This window comes from Miniopterus schreibersii (assembly GCF_964146895.1).
Source record: "Miniopterus schreibersii genome assembly, chromosome: 11".
NCBI lineage: Eukaryota > Metazoa > Chordata > Mammalia > Chiroptera > Miniopteridae > Miniopterus > Miniopterus schreibersii.
The window spans coordinates 38,549,818-38,569,566 of record NC_138111.1 but is presented as its reverse complement, the minus strand read 5'-3'; the positions used below and the strand labels follow the sequence as shown (position 1 = coordinate 38,569,566).

Sequence of the window (19,749 nt, the reverse complement as noted above, 5' to 3'; positions counted from 1 at the left end):
GAGGAAGAGTTATACCCTCTCTGGTCCAATTTCAAGACTAACCTACAGGGCAAATATGCATGGGGCTTGACTCTGAGGATGCCCGACCAAGGTGGGTGGAAGATAAATTTGGACACTAGAGAGCTTACCGATATCAGAGCACTCCCCCAAATGCAGGATGTGATAATACCCTGGCAAGGAGCCAAGAGAGGGTGTGAGTATGTGGTAGGATGGCACCTAGAAACAAAAAAAGCAATGGCTCATATTAAGTGAGGTAGAAATGATGGAATTGCTGTAACAGACAGCGTCACACAACAGAGAAAGGAAAGAATGTGTTTGGCACCTCTGTTCTCTTGCCTAATTTGATGGTAAGTGACATGTGCAGCAATCTCAGTGTATATATATTATGGCTATTCATTCTGAAGGTCTCCAAACCAAGCAAGAAAATGCAGATTAGTGTCAATAGTACTACTCTAAGAACCCATAGGGACACAGTAGCCCAGACACACCAAGAGACTCCCAGGCCATTAATGGTTCTGCTGGACCTATGTAGTTATAGTTCTAGGAGTCCCCTCACCTCCCTGCATCCTATCCTCAGCCAGAACAATACTGTACCTGATCTAATGGTTCTGATTTGTGCCTCTGGCTTACAAGACCTCATTATATAGGGCAGCCCTGGATATTTGTACCTGATTATGAAATAGGGCCCACCATTTTCAAGGACAAAGCATAACTGAGGAAGAAAAGGAGGCAGCTCAGTGTACCCTGTGTGATAATTTCAGGGAACAATTCATCCCTGATAACAAGAAGTAATTTTTGTTTAGGAAGCGATCTCTGCACTTTCTTTTTTTCTGTCCTCAATCTATATTATTTATTGATTTGCAGGTTCTAGCATTTCAACTATTTTAGATAAATTCTTTGCCATTTTAAAAATCAGCAATGTGTATAGTCTAGATACTATTTGGACATCTCCTATGTACGTGAACATTGTTCTCTGGGAATGTTGAGTTGAGAATGCTTGCTTTTAGATTAGCCCACACGGAAATTATTCCCTGGTCACTTGTTTTTAAACTCTAGGCCTTCCATCATCCTGATTTCCCGTGGGCAGAATAGTTGTTCACTTCAAATACAATTTAAGAAGAATTAGGAAAGCTACCTCATTTCTTCTTACACTAACTGGCTTCCTAGAGATATTCACCCAAACAATACTAGAAGTTGTACAGCTGTAATTCTATGAATGGGGTCTAAAATAGTCACTGTATCCATCATCTGTTATACTTTTAAAAAATATTACAACAGTTCCAGGTGTCTTCTTTAAATAAGATATTGACCAGGCACTGAGGCAACAGAGACTACATTTTTTGAGGATCTACTATGTTCCAGATTTTGAACTAGGAGTCACCCAAATCTCAACATCCCTGTGAAGCACTTTTAAAGAAAACTGCAGCAACTGAAACTCAGAGAGGCTGGTAACTTGTTTGGAATGAAACTAGATATGATCTCAGATTGATTTAATTCTAAAGCTCATATCTACACTATTACATCAGGCTCCCTGAGGGCACTCAAGGGAGCGACCTAGGCCCAGGAATGAATGGAGGTAGGTACAGAAGAGAAGTGAATTAACTTTTATAAGGCATCTGTTATTTGCTAGACATTTTGCATACATTGTCACAACACAGTAACTCAGTGAAATAGGTATTATCACATCTGCATTTTAATATGAGAAAACTGAGGTTTAAAGGGCTAAACAACCCACCTAAGATCACCTAATAAGTGGTAGACTCAAGAGCAGGCTAGTCATCTGTTTGACTTTTCCCAACTTCAGATATTACTCATGGCACACATATTGATTTTGCTCAATTTGTATTGTGATTTTCTTTTTTAAAAATCTCACTTTTTAAAACTTAAACTCAGTTAATTAACTAGAAAACTGTATACAAATCTGTAAATGAGAAACCAACTATGCCAAAGCTATGAAAGAGAAGCCAGCACCCCTTGCCATAAGCAGGAAGAAGCAGTAAACGTAAACACATTATAAACAAAATAATGATGTGGATTCTAGCTAGATACTGTTGCCCACAGAAGATTCTAGTTCTGAGGTCTCTCTCTGTTAAAAAAGGAATTCAGCAGGTTACTAAACCTTTTAGTACTTAATTGAGAAGTTCTTGACTTAAGAAGGATTGAAAATTCAAATAGAAGTAATTTTCTCACTATAATTATATATAATTCAACGTTGTTTAATGCAGTGTCTGTGAGAGAGCTAAAATCATCTCTTGAACCATGTAAAGACATCTCACATTCTACCAGTTGCTCACATCTAGTATTTCTGAATGTACTCTTTACCATTCTTAACTATCTTGAAGAAGAGTGGGATGGCCCTGGCTGGGTGGCTCAGTGGGTTGGAGCATCCTCCTCTAAATAAAGGGTTGTGGGTTTGATTCCTGGTTAGGGCACATACCGAGGTGGTGGGTTTCACATCTGGTCAGGGCACATACAGGAGGCAACTGGTCCGTGTTTCTCTCTCACATTGATGTTTCTCTCTCTCCCCCTTTCTCTCTCTCTAAAAATCAATAAAAACATATCCTCAGGTGAGGATTAAAAATAATAATAATTTAAAAAAAAAGAAACATAAAAATAGAATAGTGGGCCCGGCCAGGTGTGGCTCAGCGGTTGAGTGTCGACCTGGGATCCAGGCGATCGGGGTTCGATTCCCAGTCAGGGAACATATCCTGGTTGCGGGCTCAATCAATGACTCTCTCATCATTGATGTTTCTGTCTCTCTCTCTCCCTCTCCTTTCCTCTCTCTGAAATCAATAAAGATATATTTTAAAAAAAGATAGAATAGTGGGATGACGAATGTGGTAGGAAAAAAAGAAAAAGACTTGGGACAGTCCCCACCATCTTCAAGTCTTGGAAGGTCAACATGTGGGAGATAGTACTGATTTCTTTCTTGCTCGAGAAAGTCGAACTAGGACAAATTGTGTGACATTTTGAAATACAACTTTCAGCTCAATATAATATACAACATGAACATTAAAATAACAAGGGAGGACTGGAGTCAAATTTAAGATTCTTTAGAAGTTTAAGTCTTTTTCAACTCCATCACTCTACAAGACTTTATGGTGCTTCTAGTAGCTCGAAGTTCACTCAGCATTCAAGATCCTGTAGTTGAGGCTCTTACCCGAGACAAAGGTGTTTCATCCGCAGCACTGCTGATGTTTGGGGCTGGTTTTCTGCTGCTTTCAACTTAAAGTCTTTACTTACACATGCCCCAAACTCAAATTACATTTGTTCACTTCACAGCATATGATAGTATTTTGTACACTATAGCAATTTTAATGCTTAAGGAAAGAGATGAGTGAGTTTGAATTGGGCTATTAGATATAATGTAACATTAAATCATCTACTATTTACTGAGTTCCTACTATGCGCCCTTGCACAAAGAATCCTGAAAACACAAACCAAACTTATAAAAGCAACAAAAAAAGGTGCTTCCCTTAGATGCTTTTCCTCTCCCATTTGGGCTAGATTTATAATTAGTGTCTTTTGCTTTTCATATAAAAGAGCCTTCCATAAATGGTAAGTTCCTTTATATATATATATATATATATATATATATATATATATATATATATATATATATATATATAATATTAAAAATCATCCCTTTAGAAATATGCAGAGGAAGGAATTTTTGACATTTATTTATAGTTTCCCAAATAAGTTTAATTTTGTATATTCAAATAAGACTAAGAATTTCTCATAACTCTTTTTTTTTTTTCTTTAAAAACATCATTATCAATTTGATTTTCAGTTAGCTTTTAGTTTCCATATAAAATGTACACCTATCTAAAGGGGCACTAATTGTGTAACTTTTCTAAGGATGATAATAGTTTGTTTTCTGCTGGAGTAGAAGCCCAAATTTGGCTTGGCTTTAGGAGCATGGACTCCCGTGCATGCAACAGCTCTCAGTGTATAGCCTATCACATCATTAGCTAGGCTGAGCATCTTCCCAACTTGGGCACCACTGTCAGCTTAAGTCATCTGAGCTGTGCATGGACACTTGTGAGGAAAACCAACCCTTCTCTGTTGTCTCAAGAATTAGCACCTAAATAGGATTTCATTCTCTAAGTCTCAATTGTCACTGTGACATGTTGGATATGTGTAAAGTAAACTCTCCTAGTTCAAGGCAGAATAATTGGCAACTAGTTCCCAGAAATATGTGAAATAATGTTAATGATTTCCTACTCTGCTTCAACAAATTCAAAACTATATTTCTTCAGCTATTTCTAACATTTGTCCAACATGAGATAGATGTATGAGCTAAGTCAAATGTTAGATCTGTTTTTTTGTTTTGAATTATGTTAATTCAGCATGATAATACTAGACAGTTCATGTTGATCGGGAGCTGTGGTTGGTAGTTAATTTGGTCTTTAATGAAAGAAAATGGGGAAATAATTCATTCAACAACAACTTATATTGGGCATCTATCTTGTCTTCTTTATAGATAAAATGTTTTAAAATTTAAGGTCTGAGCAGGGTAAATAAGAAAATTAGTTCTGGGGAGTAAAGAAGTAAGGAACCAGTGATAGTATGTGATCTCATATTTTAGAAACCAAGGATGGAAGAGGTGGAATGACTTTCCCAAGGCATCATTGGCTAGAAGCTGAGCTGGAATAGGAACCCATAGATATCAATTCTATCCACTGCTTGTCCTTTGATATTAAATGTAGAATATTTTTATAACCCATGTTAGGGTAGAAATGTAGATTAAGTAACAGCAGGTCAATAGTATTTGTTTTGAGCTTGCTGTCATAGCTAAGGCGCTATGTGATCCTAAGGATCAGCAGTAAGAGCAGGTGGTGGAGACAGTCACTTATAGGATACTGAAAGCTTTCTATCCAGGAAAAAAATCTTCCTGCACCAGCTTGGCATAAAAACTAGTTCAACTGAAACTCAGTTCTCTTGTTTTGAAATTTTTCTTTCTTCATTAAAATTCAGGTAAAACATATGCCTTTCCCCAAATTTCTCCAAATTTAACTTCTGTTCTACAAAGTAGAGGTAGCTTTTTCCTAGATTACTTTTCCCTCTACAAACCTCTGGTCTCTTATCTTTTGTCTTTTCTATATTCAAACTTTTCTAAGAAAACCTCAAGAGTGCTAGTGTTGATGATAGATCTGGGTTATGAGGTATGAGTATTTTTAAAAATATTCAAATCTTTAAAAACGAACATATACAATTTTACAAAATGATGAAGTATCTACTTAAACATATAGACCTCTTTAAAACAAAGACGGTTAAAGAAGTCACACACCTCTGGGTTGTATGTGTGACTTTGGCTCTAATCTTAAGTGCCATTTATTATGTTCATATCACAAAACTTGATATGCAGTATATATGATAATATGCTGTTCTCCAGTCATGCCGGGGAAATGTTATGCTAACAGTGTGAAAACTATTAGTTCCACTCCTAGAGGTGAGAAGGAAGATTTCTGCAAGTTGCGTATGGGCAGGATAGCATCTGTTTCATTCTTCTATCCACATTGCTTGGCATAATGCCTGTCATGCTATAGAGTTCCTATATTGGTTTCATGAGCAAACAGAATAAAATATATAAGGGCTAGCACTACAGTCTCATAAAAATTGGCTAAATGAGGACTGAGCCATCTCTCTCCCTATTTCTAGTAAGTGCAGAAGTGAGTATGCACAGACATAACTACTGCTACACAGATAAAGAATTGGGGGGGGGCAAGGGTACTCCTTTGTTGGGTATGCAAACCTACATTCTCACTTAAGTACTGGAAAATTGAGATCATTATGATTTGCTATCCATCAAGGCTTCCTACTCAGAAGAACACAATTTTAGAAGGAATGCACTTATTCCATCTCAGATTTTTGGAGTGCCTTTCTTTTTTTTTCCCCCTTAAAGTATAACGAGCTTGTCAGAGTTTCCATGGTGAACATGGGCACCATGGAAACTGATAGATTTAGCTACACAAAAAGAATAAATAAAATAGGCAGGCATTTATTCCACTGTGCAGTGACAACTTCTCTCCTGGATAGGAGAGGAACGTGGCTTCCCATTTAACCCGCCAGCCCTTTATTCTCTGTGCCTCATGAAAACACGCCTTATTTTCACTGGAGCATTTTACTAGCCTGTGCTGACTGGATTGTTTATCTCCCCGAGGTCCTACGTTTATTTTCCTCCTTTGGTTTTACTTCAGGGTGGGTCTGTGTGCCAGTGGCAATGGTTGGAAAACCATGGACAATGGGAAAGTTGTAGATGACAACCCACAATGACCAGTGAGTCATGAAAAAATTGAATGAAAAATTCTTCGCAGTCTCCTGTGAGGGGACGGTGTGTGAGAGTAACTGCTGTCAAGACCCAGGTCCATCCTATACTAAGTGGATAGGCAAGCCAATGCCCCTGAACTTGTTTCCCCATCTCTGAAATGATTAAAGTACACCCTCTCCCTATTTTATAGGGCTGTTGTGTGGCTCAAAATGAGATAGAGGAGAAAGCCTTTTAAAGCAGGTCAAGTTCTACCTAGCAGGACAGGTTGACCAGCTGCAGGTATTACACCAATAAGGTGACCAAAATGCCAAAACTGATCATACTATGGCCCAGTCTTTTGCCTCAAGCAATTAGAGTTCAGAATATATTGGTCCCACCTAGTAGTTGGGAAGTTTTGAGACCACTTGTTTCCATCTGAAGTAGAGAGAAATGGAATGTTAAGAAATGAAGCTTTTCAAATTTCCTGTAGGTTTGAAAATTTTCATAATAAAATGTTGGAAAATGAAGTCAAGAGAATAAAGCTCTTTTTTTTTTTTTTAATGTTTTTATTGATTTTTAGAGAGAGAGAGGAAGGGAGAGGGAGAGAGAGAAACATCGATCAGCTGCCTCCTCCATGCCCCATACTGGGAATCACACCCACAACCTGAGCATGTGCCCTGCCCCAGAATGTAACTGCAATGCATGGGGCAACGCTTGGCCAATGGAGCCACCCTGGCCAGGGCTAAAGCTCTTTCTTAAGTTCTAGTCCCAGTGAAAATCTCACCATTAATATGCTTACTATAGCCCCTTATTTTTTAATCACTAAAATACAAGCAGTAGAGCCATCTCTTGAAATTCAGCATTTATATAAATCTGTTGAGCATCTCCTCTTGGCCAGGCCCTGTGTGAGGGGATACAGAGGAAGGAAGGAGAAAAAGAGAGCGTGGTCCTTTAGGACCCCGCAGTCTTCCGAGGAGACGAACAGGGGAGCACCTAACACCGGGGAGAGAGGAAGAGCAAAGGTTTCCTGGAGGGGCTGGGGGCACCGATTGGGCTGAAGGATTGGATCGGGGAGGGTGGGTGGTAAAGCGAGGCAGGCGCCCCGGAAGGCGGTATACGGGCCCGGCAGGCAGAGGGGTGGTGAGCCAGCAAAGGCACGGTGTGTGGGAGGGGGGAAGGGCCCGAGAAGCACCCATGCAAAGGAGAGTCCTTTTCTTCGGAAGGAAGTGAAATGTGGGGGTCGGGCCCTGGCAGCACATCCCATTGGTGGATTTCCTCTTGAGAAACTGAGTCGGTGAGGGTTGAAAGGAGCCATTACTGACAGGTAGTGGGAATACTAGAGAATAGCAGTGAAATGCACATTGAATAACAATCTCCAAGGTTCAGCTCTAATGCATGAATGTAAACGGGCTATAGAAAGAGCTGAGGAACAGAAACTGTGATTTCCTTGAGACTCTGAAGCACAGTCAATACCACTTGTGGCATCCTTTGCCCTGTCAGAATAACCATATTAACCAGAAGCTGGCTTGCAGTGTGCTTGGGCTATGTTTCAGAGGCGAGTGGAAAAGCTCCACACTCCTTTCCCCCTCCAAACCTCAGCAACCTTGAGAACATTTCCCTGGGGAGACCGGGACGGGCTTCGCAATGGCAGGCGGGCCAGCACTTTAAAGGGGTCTCTGGGTCTGAGAGCGGAGAAGGGGGGAGAGCCGTCAGGAAGCCAGTTCCCTGACGGGCTGAGCTGAGGGAGCGGGGGGCCTACAGCCGCGCTGAGGATGGGAGCAGAACTGCACTGCTCAGGAGCGTGAGCACCTACCTGAGGAATGCAAATGCCAGGTCACCTGGAGGCATGTGGCCGCTCCTTCTATTTAAGAATAGCTTTACGTAAGTCTATACTATAATTACTCACACCATGAGGCACAGGCAACAATATCAGTAAGCATCAAAACAAAATGCCCGGCTGGCGTGGCTCAGGGGTTGAGCATCGACCTGTGATCTAAGAGATCTCAGTTCAATACCGGGTCAGGGCACATGCCAGGGTTTCGGGCTAGAACCCCAGCCAATCAATGACTCTCTCTCATCATTGATGTTTCTATCTCTCTCTCCCTCCTCCTTCCTCTCTCTGAAATCAATAAAAAACATATTTAAAAAAAAAATTCACAGCAATTCCATTACCCCAACAAGAAAAGAGCCACTGTTTGTTAGACCTTTTCAAGTCTAGCCAGTATGCCTATAGGTGTTTCATGATTTTAACCAAGCATAAATGTCATTTAAAGAAAACCACCTTAACATTTTATTCTATGTAATTCCCACATGGCTACATGTTTTCCCTAATTGTTTTTAATAACTGCATTAAATTCTACTAAGTAGATACATTCTAATTCATTAGTCTCAATAGTTGGATAGTCATTAGAAATATATTGGCTGTATCTGTTTTAGGGAACTAACACATCTTTTGGGAACATTTAATGGACTTCTTTTTTTTACAATAACAGCCAGACTTTTTTTTCACTTTTCTTTTTGAGGTTTGTGTGTATACAGGCCTAGGTCAAGAGGATGTTTTCAGTGTTCTGGCTGTTGGGACTGCCAGGAGGCAGTGTGGTCTCTAGAATCAGGAGAAAGTGACAGGGAGAAAGGGCTCATGTCCCCACAAGGCAAGTGCAATGCTTTCAGCTTCTGGACTTCCTAATCTGAGTCTTTGGCAGAGTGACCAACCACCTTGGTGGACCTGGGACTGAGGAGTTTTCTGGATTTTGAGACTTTCTGTGCTAAAACCAGGAAAGTCCACCATAAACTGGGATGAGTTGGTCACCCTAGACATTGGGAGGAGTGAAGGGACTGGAAAAATAATTTATTCAAGCTAGCCCTATATTATAAAACCAGCAGTTCAGGGAAAGCTTACTCATGCACTGCAATGGAACGTTTATTCTTTACGTAAGAGCCAAAACCAGATATTTATCTCAGGATATTGCTCTGCTTCTGGAAAAACCATTTCTTCATTTATTCAATAAATATGTATGAAACACCAGGCACTGTTCTAGGCACAAAACCCCTGTTCTTGTGGTACTTCCATTGCTGTGTGTGTGTGTATGTGTGTGTTGGGGGAAGAGAAGCATAAATAAATGAAAAAACATGAAATACATGAGGATGGATATGATAAATGCAACGGCAGATATAGGATGGATTAATGGGGGATTGCTACTAGCTTGGTGGGGGGGGGGGAGGTTTCTCCGAAGAGCTGACAAGCGAAGTAAACCAGTAGTAAGAAGAGCTGTCCATGTGAAGATCCACAAGAGGCACTAGGGGCAGAAGGAGCCACAGGTGCAAAGCCCTGAGTGGACACTAGTTGGTTGTGGAGGAACTTAGTAAAGGACATTGTGGGTGTCGTGTAGGAAAGGAATACTGAGCTAGAGGCAGTCTTGGCAACCACCCGGTCGAAGTTCCATTTCCACAGGTGAGGATGAAAAGGGTGCCGAGGCCCACCTTCATCGACTGTCGTCTCTTGGTCCCTCACCCAGCAGTTTTCCACCAAGCCATGCCACACTGCCATTCCTAGCTAGTTGGGTTCAGTATTTATTCCCCCCCCCCCTTGCACAACTGGAAATAAATCAAAGAGCTTAGGTATGAGAAAGATTAGAATTGGAATTGTTTGTGGATGGACAGAAGGACCAAAATATTGGCCTCAAGGTGAAGAGAGGTGTTTCCGGGTCCAGATTAGCCCGGGTAAGACATGCTTCTGGACGGTCAGGTGAGGACACATTCTGCAGCTGGCAAAAGCTGGCAGTGAAACTTGTGGGCAAGGCTGGCCACCCTAACTCACCTTTCACCCTAGTCTGAACTTGTGTCAGGTCAGGCGGTGTGAGTGTGACAGGTTGAAGAGTCCAGGGTTTGGCACAAACAGCCTTAGGGTTTGAAGAACAAAGAAAACAGGCAGATGCAATTTTAGCTAGGCGTGCCAACTAAAGAAAGGCGCAGGAGGTGGGGGCCAGAGAGCTAAAGCGAATTTAGTGACCAGTTCAAGGTACAGAGCTGGAATCCCGTCTCTGCCAGCTCCTTCCTTCTCTCCTGCCCCCCTGGGTGCGCGACAGCCACCACGGATTAAAAGAACTGCAACATTAGCAGTGATTTTGGAAACTCAAAGAGTTAATATATTAAAAAAACCCCAACAAAAAACAACACACCGAAAAAACCTAACGCATAGGAGGAGAGAAAGACCACACCCACGGGAGCGCGGTGCCAACTCCAAGCAGGAAGATCCTGTTGGTGTTGAAGAGGCAGGGAGCCAGCCCCTGGGCGCGGCCTGCAGGGGGCAGAGGACCGCCGGGGAGAGCGGGGGCAGAAGCAGGCGGGAGCTGGTGCCATTTCAGCAGCCGCCCGCAGCCCCGCCGCCCGCAGCCGCTCGCGCCCTCGCCGCGCCTCCCCCCGGGGCGCCCGCCGACCCGCTCACCCTCCGCGGCGCTCGCCGTTGCCATGTGTGCCGCCCAGATGCGGCCCCTGGCGCACATCTTCCGAGGGACGTTCGTGCACTCCACCTGGACCTGCCCCATGGAGGTGCTGCGGGACCACCTCCTCGGCGTGAGCCACGGCGGCAAAGTAAGCGGGCGCGGGGGCTGGCGCAGCCCGACGGGCGGGCGGGCGGGCGGACGGACGGGTGAAAGGAATCGAGCCCGGGGCCCCGGCGAGCTCGGAGTTCGCTCGGCGCAGAGCGAGTGCGGCGGCTCCGGAGTTGAACTTGAGCGCTCGGCTGCTGGGGATGCCCGACGAATCCCCGCGCTGGGTTCTCGGCCTGGCTGGGGGGACGTGTGCCCAGCCGCCGGGAGTCCCAGGGCCCCGAGCCACTGGCTGGACAGCCGTCCAGGCTGCAGTGGAAGGGGGAGCGAGGCTCTACCCTTGCAAATCTGAAGAGCGCATTCATAGACTAGAACCGCGTGTCATTCATCTTTGGGTTTCAGGCGCCTGGCACGGGCTAGGCGTTGAGTAAATTTATCGTGAAAGGAATCACAGAGGGGGAAGTTTGATCAGTGTTCTTTAGTCCTTTCAGTGCACAAAAGAAACAAAGTGCTAATTTCATTCACGCGATCATTCAACAGACAATACACTTACTAATGATTCGAACTAAACAGCTTCTAATACTAGAAAGGCTAGCCTGGGAGAAAGTATCCATCCCACTCCCCCAACACACACCCATAGCTATTCGCATTCAGGCAAGCAGTTCCATTTTAAGGTGCAAAATGTCTTCTAGGAGTGTATCTTCTATACTTCCTTTTCCAAAACCAGGATTTCTGCAAACGACCTGGGTAACTTGATGTCTAATATTGACTGTTCCATACTCAGGGGTGGCAACTGTATCTGTAGCGTCCTGGCCAGTTTGATTAAGTGAAAGGCATTCCAGTTTTAGAAGAAAGAAACTAAGGTGGGGATGGGATATTTTTGAGCTTTGCACTACCAGTTTGCTTAGCAAAAATACAGGCATTGTGACTTGTCAGCTTGACCATACTATTCCTGACTAAAGATTCTTCCCAGTCAGTCAGAGGTCTGCCTCGTGAGTCTTACATCTGGGAATAACTAAACCCTATTTTCTTATGGTGCTTAAAAAAATATTCTCAGTGCATATTCAGGGAGCCTGCTGTTATGTTTCCAAGGTGATCAGACTCTCAGAGCTCCCCCAAATGGGGAGACTCCCCTAAACCCCGAGAATGGTGAATTATTGCCTTGTGTACTTTACCCAAAAGTTTCAGGGATCCCTTAGGCTAAGAAAAGTCCCAAGTGGCAAAGGAACAGAAACTGCCAAGCTGGGGAAGGCTCAAAGGTGTTTTCCTAACCACAAGGAGCTGCTCAACTCTTAGGATTCTTTTTTAAAATTAATTTCCCATATCCCGAATTTTAATTGGTAGGATAGCAGGCAAGAGAGTTGAGTTTGAGGAATGGCTTTAACCAGTGGAGAAGAATGAGAAAAGGAAGTGATTTATCTAAAAAATTGCCTTTGCTAGGTGTTGTAGACAAGAAAGAGTGTCCTGAACATGCAATTAGTAGCTGGTCAAGAAGTCTATTCCTAATGGTGTGTGGAACATACTGAAGTAATAAATTTAGAAAAATGCCTTCCCAGCACAAGATAAAATCAACTAGAAATTGAATACAAAGGTGAGGTAATCAAGTGGCTTCAATTTATAGTATAAAATGCCCTAATCATTGAATTAGTTACTGTTTACTGCTCTGCTCCTAAGTGCAAAGCAGTTGATTTCTGACTGTGTAAAGCGAAGATGTGCCACATATATGCCAAGACTTGATTTCCCTCCAAGTGCGAATGCCTCGCCTTTAGAGCTGCTGGGATAAGTATCTTATTTCCTTAAAAATTTTCGAGATTCTAAACAGAAAATTATGTCTCCATGAAATAAATATGAGGAATCAACATGATCTTTACATTTTTACTGAGCTCTGAAAGCTATTCTCAAACCTTGGGATGAATCAGAAACACCTAGGGGTGCTTGTTAAAATGCTGGTTCCTGCCCTGGCCAGTTTGGCTCAGTGGCTAGAGTGCAGGCCCTCGGACTGAAGCGTCCCGGGTTCTATTCCTGCCAAGGGCACGTACCTCGGTTGCAGGCTCGATCCCCAGAACCAGGGGTGTGTAGGAAGCAACCAATCCATGTGTCACTGTCACATCCATGTTTCCCTCTCTGTCTCTCCCTTCCACTTCTATGAAAAGCAATGGAAAAATATCCTCAGGTGAGGATTAAAAATAGTAATAATAAAATAAAAAATAAAAAGAAATAAAAGTAAAATGCTCCTTCCTGAGCATCATCTTTACCCCAAGAAGTGACATTGCAACAAAGATCCCAGGAGATTTCAGCACAGGGAGTGGGTAGAATCCATTTTGGGTAATCACAGTGTGTAGGTTGTGGGATGGAACGAGTTGTGTGGGGTCTTGGGAGCTTAGTTTTCCACTTCAGACTCAGGTCTGGGGTAGCCTCTCAGAGAGAGGAGACGTGACTGCCTCCGTCCTTCAACCCTCTCTCTTCTAGATCTCACCCCTTACTTCATTTAGGCCCAGAGAATGGCACTGACTCACTACTTTTAATGAATTAATTAAAGCTCATTCAAAATTAGGTTAATTAAAATTAATTCTTTAGTCAACATTTTAGTATTGGACATTTGGAATTCAGAGTTAGTTTTTCTACTCAAGTGACATGTAGCTTTTCAAAAGAAAGACCCCAGCATGAGTAATTCACTTACAGATATTTAATTAATCTTGAGACACTGTGTGCTCAAATGTTACTAAATTGCCTGATTCTTTTCACATGCAACAGGGTCGGGTTGACTTCAAAGATACAGAAAGATGCTTTGGGTCTTTTAAGGAACACTTACAAGGGAGCAAGAACAAGGGAGAGAGTCATTTTGGAGGTAATGTCCTGGAGTGGCAGAAGAGAAAGTCCTGTGGAGAAACAGAGACCTGGGTCCAAGGTCTGTCTTTATCATTTACCTGCTCACTTCCAACCTATGTGAATTTGATCAAGTTACTTAATTCTATTTTCAAGTTCCCTCAGGTATAAAATATTACTATAGCCTACCTCATAGGGTCGTTGAAAGGATTAAATGGATTAATAGTTGTAAAATACATAGATTAATGTCTTGCATGTAGCACATGCCCAATAAACACCAGCAGTTATTATCAGCAATGGAGATGGAGAGACATGCACAAAGTTGGTAGCTATTTGTGTCAGGTCACCTGGATTTGATGACAAGGGTGGAATGATGTTTGTGAATGTGTTAAATTGTATGGTAGGATACAGATTGGCTGCTGGCAGAAAAAGCTTGACGAAGGAAGCCAAAATTGAGCTGCACATGAAAGAACACATAGGACTTGGACAGAAAAGGGTTACAAGGCTCTGGTGAAGGGAGTGAGTCAATGTTCTCTATTTCCCCAAACTGCTGGGAGGAACAAGGGTTATATTATAAAGAACTTGATTTGCCATATCTCACAGTGTAAAAAGTCTTAACTGGTTCCGAATTGTCCTTTTTTTCTGCTTGGGCTGGTGAAGACCCATCTTCCTGCCCAGCTCAGGACCTCAGAATATCCTGTGAACTTGAAGAGGGAATTTGGGCTAAGCGCTCCCTTCTGAGGCTGCCAGATCAGAGCTTTGCTTTCATTAGAAACATATGTTTATGCCCAAGGATCATGTTATCATCTCGTAAATTCCTGTTTTCTGGAACGCAGATTGTTTTGTTCAAAATGCTCATGGCAGGCACTGTTGGTTACCCACTCCGTAGCTATAACCCTGCTTCCTTATTGACACATCTGAATTCGAGCTGCCTGTAACAAACTGGGCTCCTGGATACGTCGTGGTGTAAGCCAGTGTTGGTAATCATAATCTCATTGGCTGGATATTTCTTTTCCCAGCTTCTTGGTAGCTTGGGGTGGCCAAGATGACATGACATTCTGACATACAGGAAATCGGCTCAAGGCTTCTGGGAGATATTTCTCTTATTTGTCTTCCTAATCCACAGACACAGCTGTGGGAAGAGAAGTCCTTCCCTTTTTGGATGCTCTCATGTGAGGAGAGGAGCTGTTGCTGCCACTGTTTGAGACTATGAGGAAAAATTTAAGAGGGTTTTAGAGGCACCAACCTAGTTCCTCTTTGAACCACCTTGAATAGTTAGCTCTTCCTGGAACTGCCTACTTCCCTCAGACTTCTTTTGGGAGATAATATCTTCATTATCTACACTTCTGTTAATTGTAGCCCAGGACGTCTCTAACGGTGACATTGCTTTTTCAAAGAATTACATTATTTTCCAAAGGACTGCTAGCTGCCTTCTCCTTTCCTGTTTCTATCTTCTTATTGGCCACAAATGTCAGTGTCTTTTAAGGCACCCACATCAAGCAATCAAACCAAGCCAGTTTCCTCTGGGACATCTCTGTGCCTACCCCTTTCCATTGCCATTGGCTCCATCCAGCCATTCATTGTCTCTTGCCTAAAATATTACCGGAGCCTCCTAACTGTTTTCTCTTCCCCATTCTAATGCCTCCTCCGCATTGCTGACAGTTGCTTTCTCAGGGCATAGATACTATCATGTGTCTCCTCTTTTCCAAGCACGTGTGGCTCTCTGCTGCCTCTAAGGCCCAAATGCGCCAGGACGACATTCTAGGCGTGGCATTATTTGGCCCCAGTCTGCTTTTCTAATACTTCCTCCTGCTCCATTCCTCTCTCTGACACATAGGAGTGGGATTACCGTGACTGGTTTTCGCCATGAGGGATCCATGAGCCAAGGGCTGTTTATCCACGCCAGTTTCTCACTGTTACACAGCATATCATGGGCCCTTAAAACTCCACTTTGTTTGTGTCAGCCTCTCGGCCTGGAATAGCCCTCCCTTTTATATCCCCTTTTCTACTCTACCTCTGTGAAAATGCAATCCTGTTCTTCAAGGCCCACTTCTTTTTTTTATTTTATGTCATGCGTTCCATTTTATTTATTTGTTTATTTATTGAATTTATTGGGATGACATTGGTTTGCAAAACCATACTGGGTACAACCCAATAAAACAGCATCTGCCCACTGCATCGTGCGCCCACTGCCCCAAGTGAAGTCTCTTTCGCCCCCCTTTCTCCCGCCTTCGCCACCTCCATCTCTTTCCCACGCCCTTTCCCTCTGGCTATCACCACACTGTTGTCTGTCTATGTGTTATGTATATATATATTTTTTGTTAATCCCTTCACTTTCTTTCATCCAGTCCTTCATACCCTCATCTTCCCTCTGGTTTATGAGTTTAAAAACAAAATCCTACAAAGCTAAAACAGTTACAAGGTAATTCTAATTTAAAGTGAGTTCTTCTAGGCTTACATAGATGTAAGAATTTTAAAATCCTGAGGTTCCCAAACGACTTAAACTGACAAAAAAAGTATATGGTATGACCATTCAGCCCCCTCCATGCACATTTAAAACACATTTCTGGAAGGTCATATTAAAATTAAAAACCTAAATAATATTTAAGGGTTGGGGATGTGGAGGAGAATTTTTACTTTTCACTTTATAACTTTTTGTATTTTTTGTTTTGTTTTTGTTTTATTTTTATAATTTAACATAAAATTCACCACTTGAAAGTATATAATTTAGTGTCATTTATTACATTAACAATGTTGTGCCACCATCACCACTATCTGGTTCCAGAAGATGCTTATCAACCCAAAGGAAAACTCATTAGCCATGAAGCAGTCATTCCCTATTCTTCCCCTCACTGCTCGCCACCCCTCAGCAACCACTAATTTGCTTTTTATCTTTATAAATTTTCCTACCCTGAACGTAGATCATGTAAGTGGACACATACAATATGTGACCTTTTGTCCCTATTTTTTTTTCCATTTAGCATAATGTTTTCAAGGTTTGTCCATATTGTGGCAGGTGTGAGACTACTTGCCCAGCCTTCTATATTGTTTATGCCTTTGTGTCTTTGTCTCTGTTCCTCCTTCACCCTTCATCTGCTGTATTAATACCTTTCCAGACCAATCACTGACACCTCTCCAGCCCTTCTGTTGACAGGCAGAGCTCAACCCTGGCTCCTTTGTGCCCCACGTTCTGTTTGACACCTCTTTACGGCTCTGACTTCATCTCATGAGCCTTCCCATTAACCTAACTTTGAAGGCAGAGACTACGACTTTATCACTTTCAGATCCACAACTCCTAGCACATGGTGGCTACTCAGATGAATACTTGGTAGATAAATGGTGCTTGGATTTTTTTTAACCACAGGTGACCAGATTGGAAAAATTCACTTTAGGAGTCAGCAAAATGTACAGCCAGCTAAAAATATCTTCCAAATTACCAATTATTAGAATTAAGACTCTGAGTTTTCTAATATAGAGCTTAATACAATGTATTTGGTCACTGGGAGCTGTTACTAGTTTCATGTCCTAGTGAATAATTAAGAACCCTGGAAAAGTAGATTTTAATTGGAACTCTGAGACTATCATAAAGTTCTCAAATGCCTTTATCGTGGACTGTGTTGAGGATCTGGAATAATGTAGGTTATTCCCTTTGGTGTTGATAGTATGGTTTGTTAAATGTTCACATCTCCATAAAATAATAATTTATTTGATACGTTGTTTGTAAATTGCCACTTATAATTTTCAGTCCTGGAACATGGTAGAGCTTCCATGAAGAATGGCTCTTATCGTCCGTCTCCTGTCCCTCACAGTACTTAGTGCTTGAGCACAAAGTCAACATTCAATAAATGCTTTCGAGTGGAAGAATGGATAGAATGGACTGTTACTTGGGGGAGGAGCACAGGTTGTCCTGGCAGAGTAGGCATGAAAGAGTTCATCAACACTCTCAGCTGGTGGTGGCCAATATGTGTGAGGGTGCAAGACAAGAAGTTACATTGTTAAGGTCTTCAACTGGTGGGAATCATTTCTGGACTTCTGCCTTCTCTGAGGCTTTGAAAAAACCTCACTCTCTTCCTCCTTGCTGGGTGGATGACTGTACCAGAAACTTTAATCCAGCTAGAAAACAACTTCTAAATGACTCACATTAAGAAGGAAAACTACACCCCTTTAGGTATGAATGGAGGCCTTCACAATAATCCTTTTTTATTTTCTCTGCCCAGACAATCCAGTAGGAAGAAGGAAAACAGGAGGACTAAACCAGCTTAACCAGCCAGCAAGCTCAGCTGGCCTGGCAGTGTCAGCAGCTCAGCAACTTCTTACCCTCGTCGTATCCCCAGTTAACTCTCACGAAGTAGTTGAAAAAAACAACCAAAACTTTTGATTTTTATGAAAGGCTGTAGTGTTCTTGGAAAACTGATGAGCAAGTGAAGATGTGCTGCTATCAAAGTAGTTTCTTTTCACAGCTGTGTCCCAGTGACCAAATGGGGTGAAGAGAGCTGAATTGTAAATCAGACCAACAGAATGAAGCATAAAGATGTTTTTCTCTTTAAAATTAGGAAATATGGCATCAAACACCATTCTCTGGTTGCTGTAAAAATATAACAGGAAAGTTGGACTGGACGCCCAGGTTTGACTAATGAATGCTGTGCTCCTGAAAACACGTAATTTTCCCTGAGCTATTGGAATGAACCAACTGCAGTGGCTGGGGGTGGTGGGTGGTGGGGGTTGAGGTATTTGCATATATTAATTTTAAAGATAGAATCCAGGTTGGCAAAAATAGCTCTCCTTGTACTATATAAAGGATACAGCAAAAGGCAAGGAATAGACCTAAAGACTGAGAGAGAAAAAATAAAAGCTCATTGCTGTCTTCATCCACCACGGATCTTTTTTAGAACTTAACAACTAGATTCTTGAGGAGTTGTATGCAAAGGAGATTTTATAAATGAAATATTATGAAAAAAATATATTAGGCTAGAGGTCGGGTACCTGAACTAGAGAAGGGCTTCTGTTACTCAGAGGACTGTCATCATGGGCTAGTCAAGATCCTTTGTGCGTCTTTCTTCTTCACTCATCTGTGAAATGGGTATGGAATGTGGTCCTTCAGAAAGGATTTTTATTTTCTTCTGTAGGGACTATTGGCGTCACCACGCATTTCGTCTGAGCTTAGTATTCACTGCTCCTCTTTCAGCCTAGAGCTTCTTTTTCATTTTCACTTTAAAAAAGCACCAAAAAAAAACCCTTTATACTTTCCCTATATCCTGCAAGTGCTACCTAAATGCAGACTATAGTTATTTTGTGGCTGGAGGGCCCTTCAGAGTATATTGCTCACTATATTTACCGAAGGAGAAAATTGCTAACATTATTGAAGGCTTATTCTGGGCCAGGCATTCTTTTGAGCATTTTACTAGTGTTATTTAATACGCACAACAACTTTAAGAGGAAGGTAGTATTTTTATTCTCATTTTATAAATGAGGAAATGGAGGTCCAGGGGGACATTAAGTAAGAAGTTGCCAATATTACCCAGCCGATTAAATATTGGAATGGGTTTTCAAAAAAATACCTTAAAAACATAAAAAATAAAAATCTATGCTCATGATGGGAAATTCCAAGTGCACAAAATGCTACGTAGTGGCTCGTAAGTCCTTGTCTTGCTTCTGTCCCAAAGACTTGACATTGCCCCTCCCAACAGGCAACCACTGCTAGCAGTTTTTTGCTAGAGATACCGTATTTTCCTAGAGATAGTATACAAAATATACAAGCTCATATATATGTTTTGTATTAAAATACTTAGATAGTTTTATATATTCACTTCCCCCTACAACTGGCAGTACACTAAATATGGTGCTTAATGCTTTGCCACATACCATATCTATGTATATCTACACACACACACACGCACACACATGTACCAGTTAACATACCTTGGACCTCCTCTCTTATCAGTACCTAAAGATTTGCCTCATTCTTTCACTCTTCCATGCTTTTCCATTGTAGGGATGGGCTAGAATTTATTTGACCATTCCCTGTTGATGAGCATGTAAATTACTTCATCTGTTTTGCTCTTACAAACAGCATGATGCCAAGACGCGAACTCAGATAATCTGACTCCTGATCTCTATTTCTTT

The 19,749-nt window shown here is 42.0% G+C and overlaps 1 protein-coding gene across 1 annotated transcript in view; it reads left to right on the top strand.

The window, feature by feature from the left end:
• The first annotated feature begins 10,551 nt into the window (after positions 1-10,551).
• GDA (guanine deaminase) overlaps positions 10,552-19,749 on the top strand; it is a 61,809-nt gene continuing 52,611 nt past the window's right edge. The window contains exon 1 of the mRNA XM_081151549.1: positions 10,552-10,843. Within this exon, the coding sequence (XP_081007675.1) occupies positions 10,721-10,843 (123 nt within the window). The 5' untranslated portion in view covers positions 10,552-10,720. The remainder of the gene's footprint in view (positions 10,844-19,749) is intronic.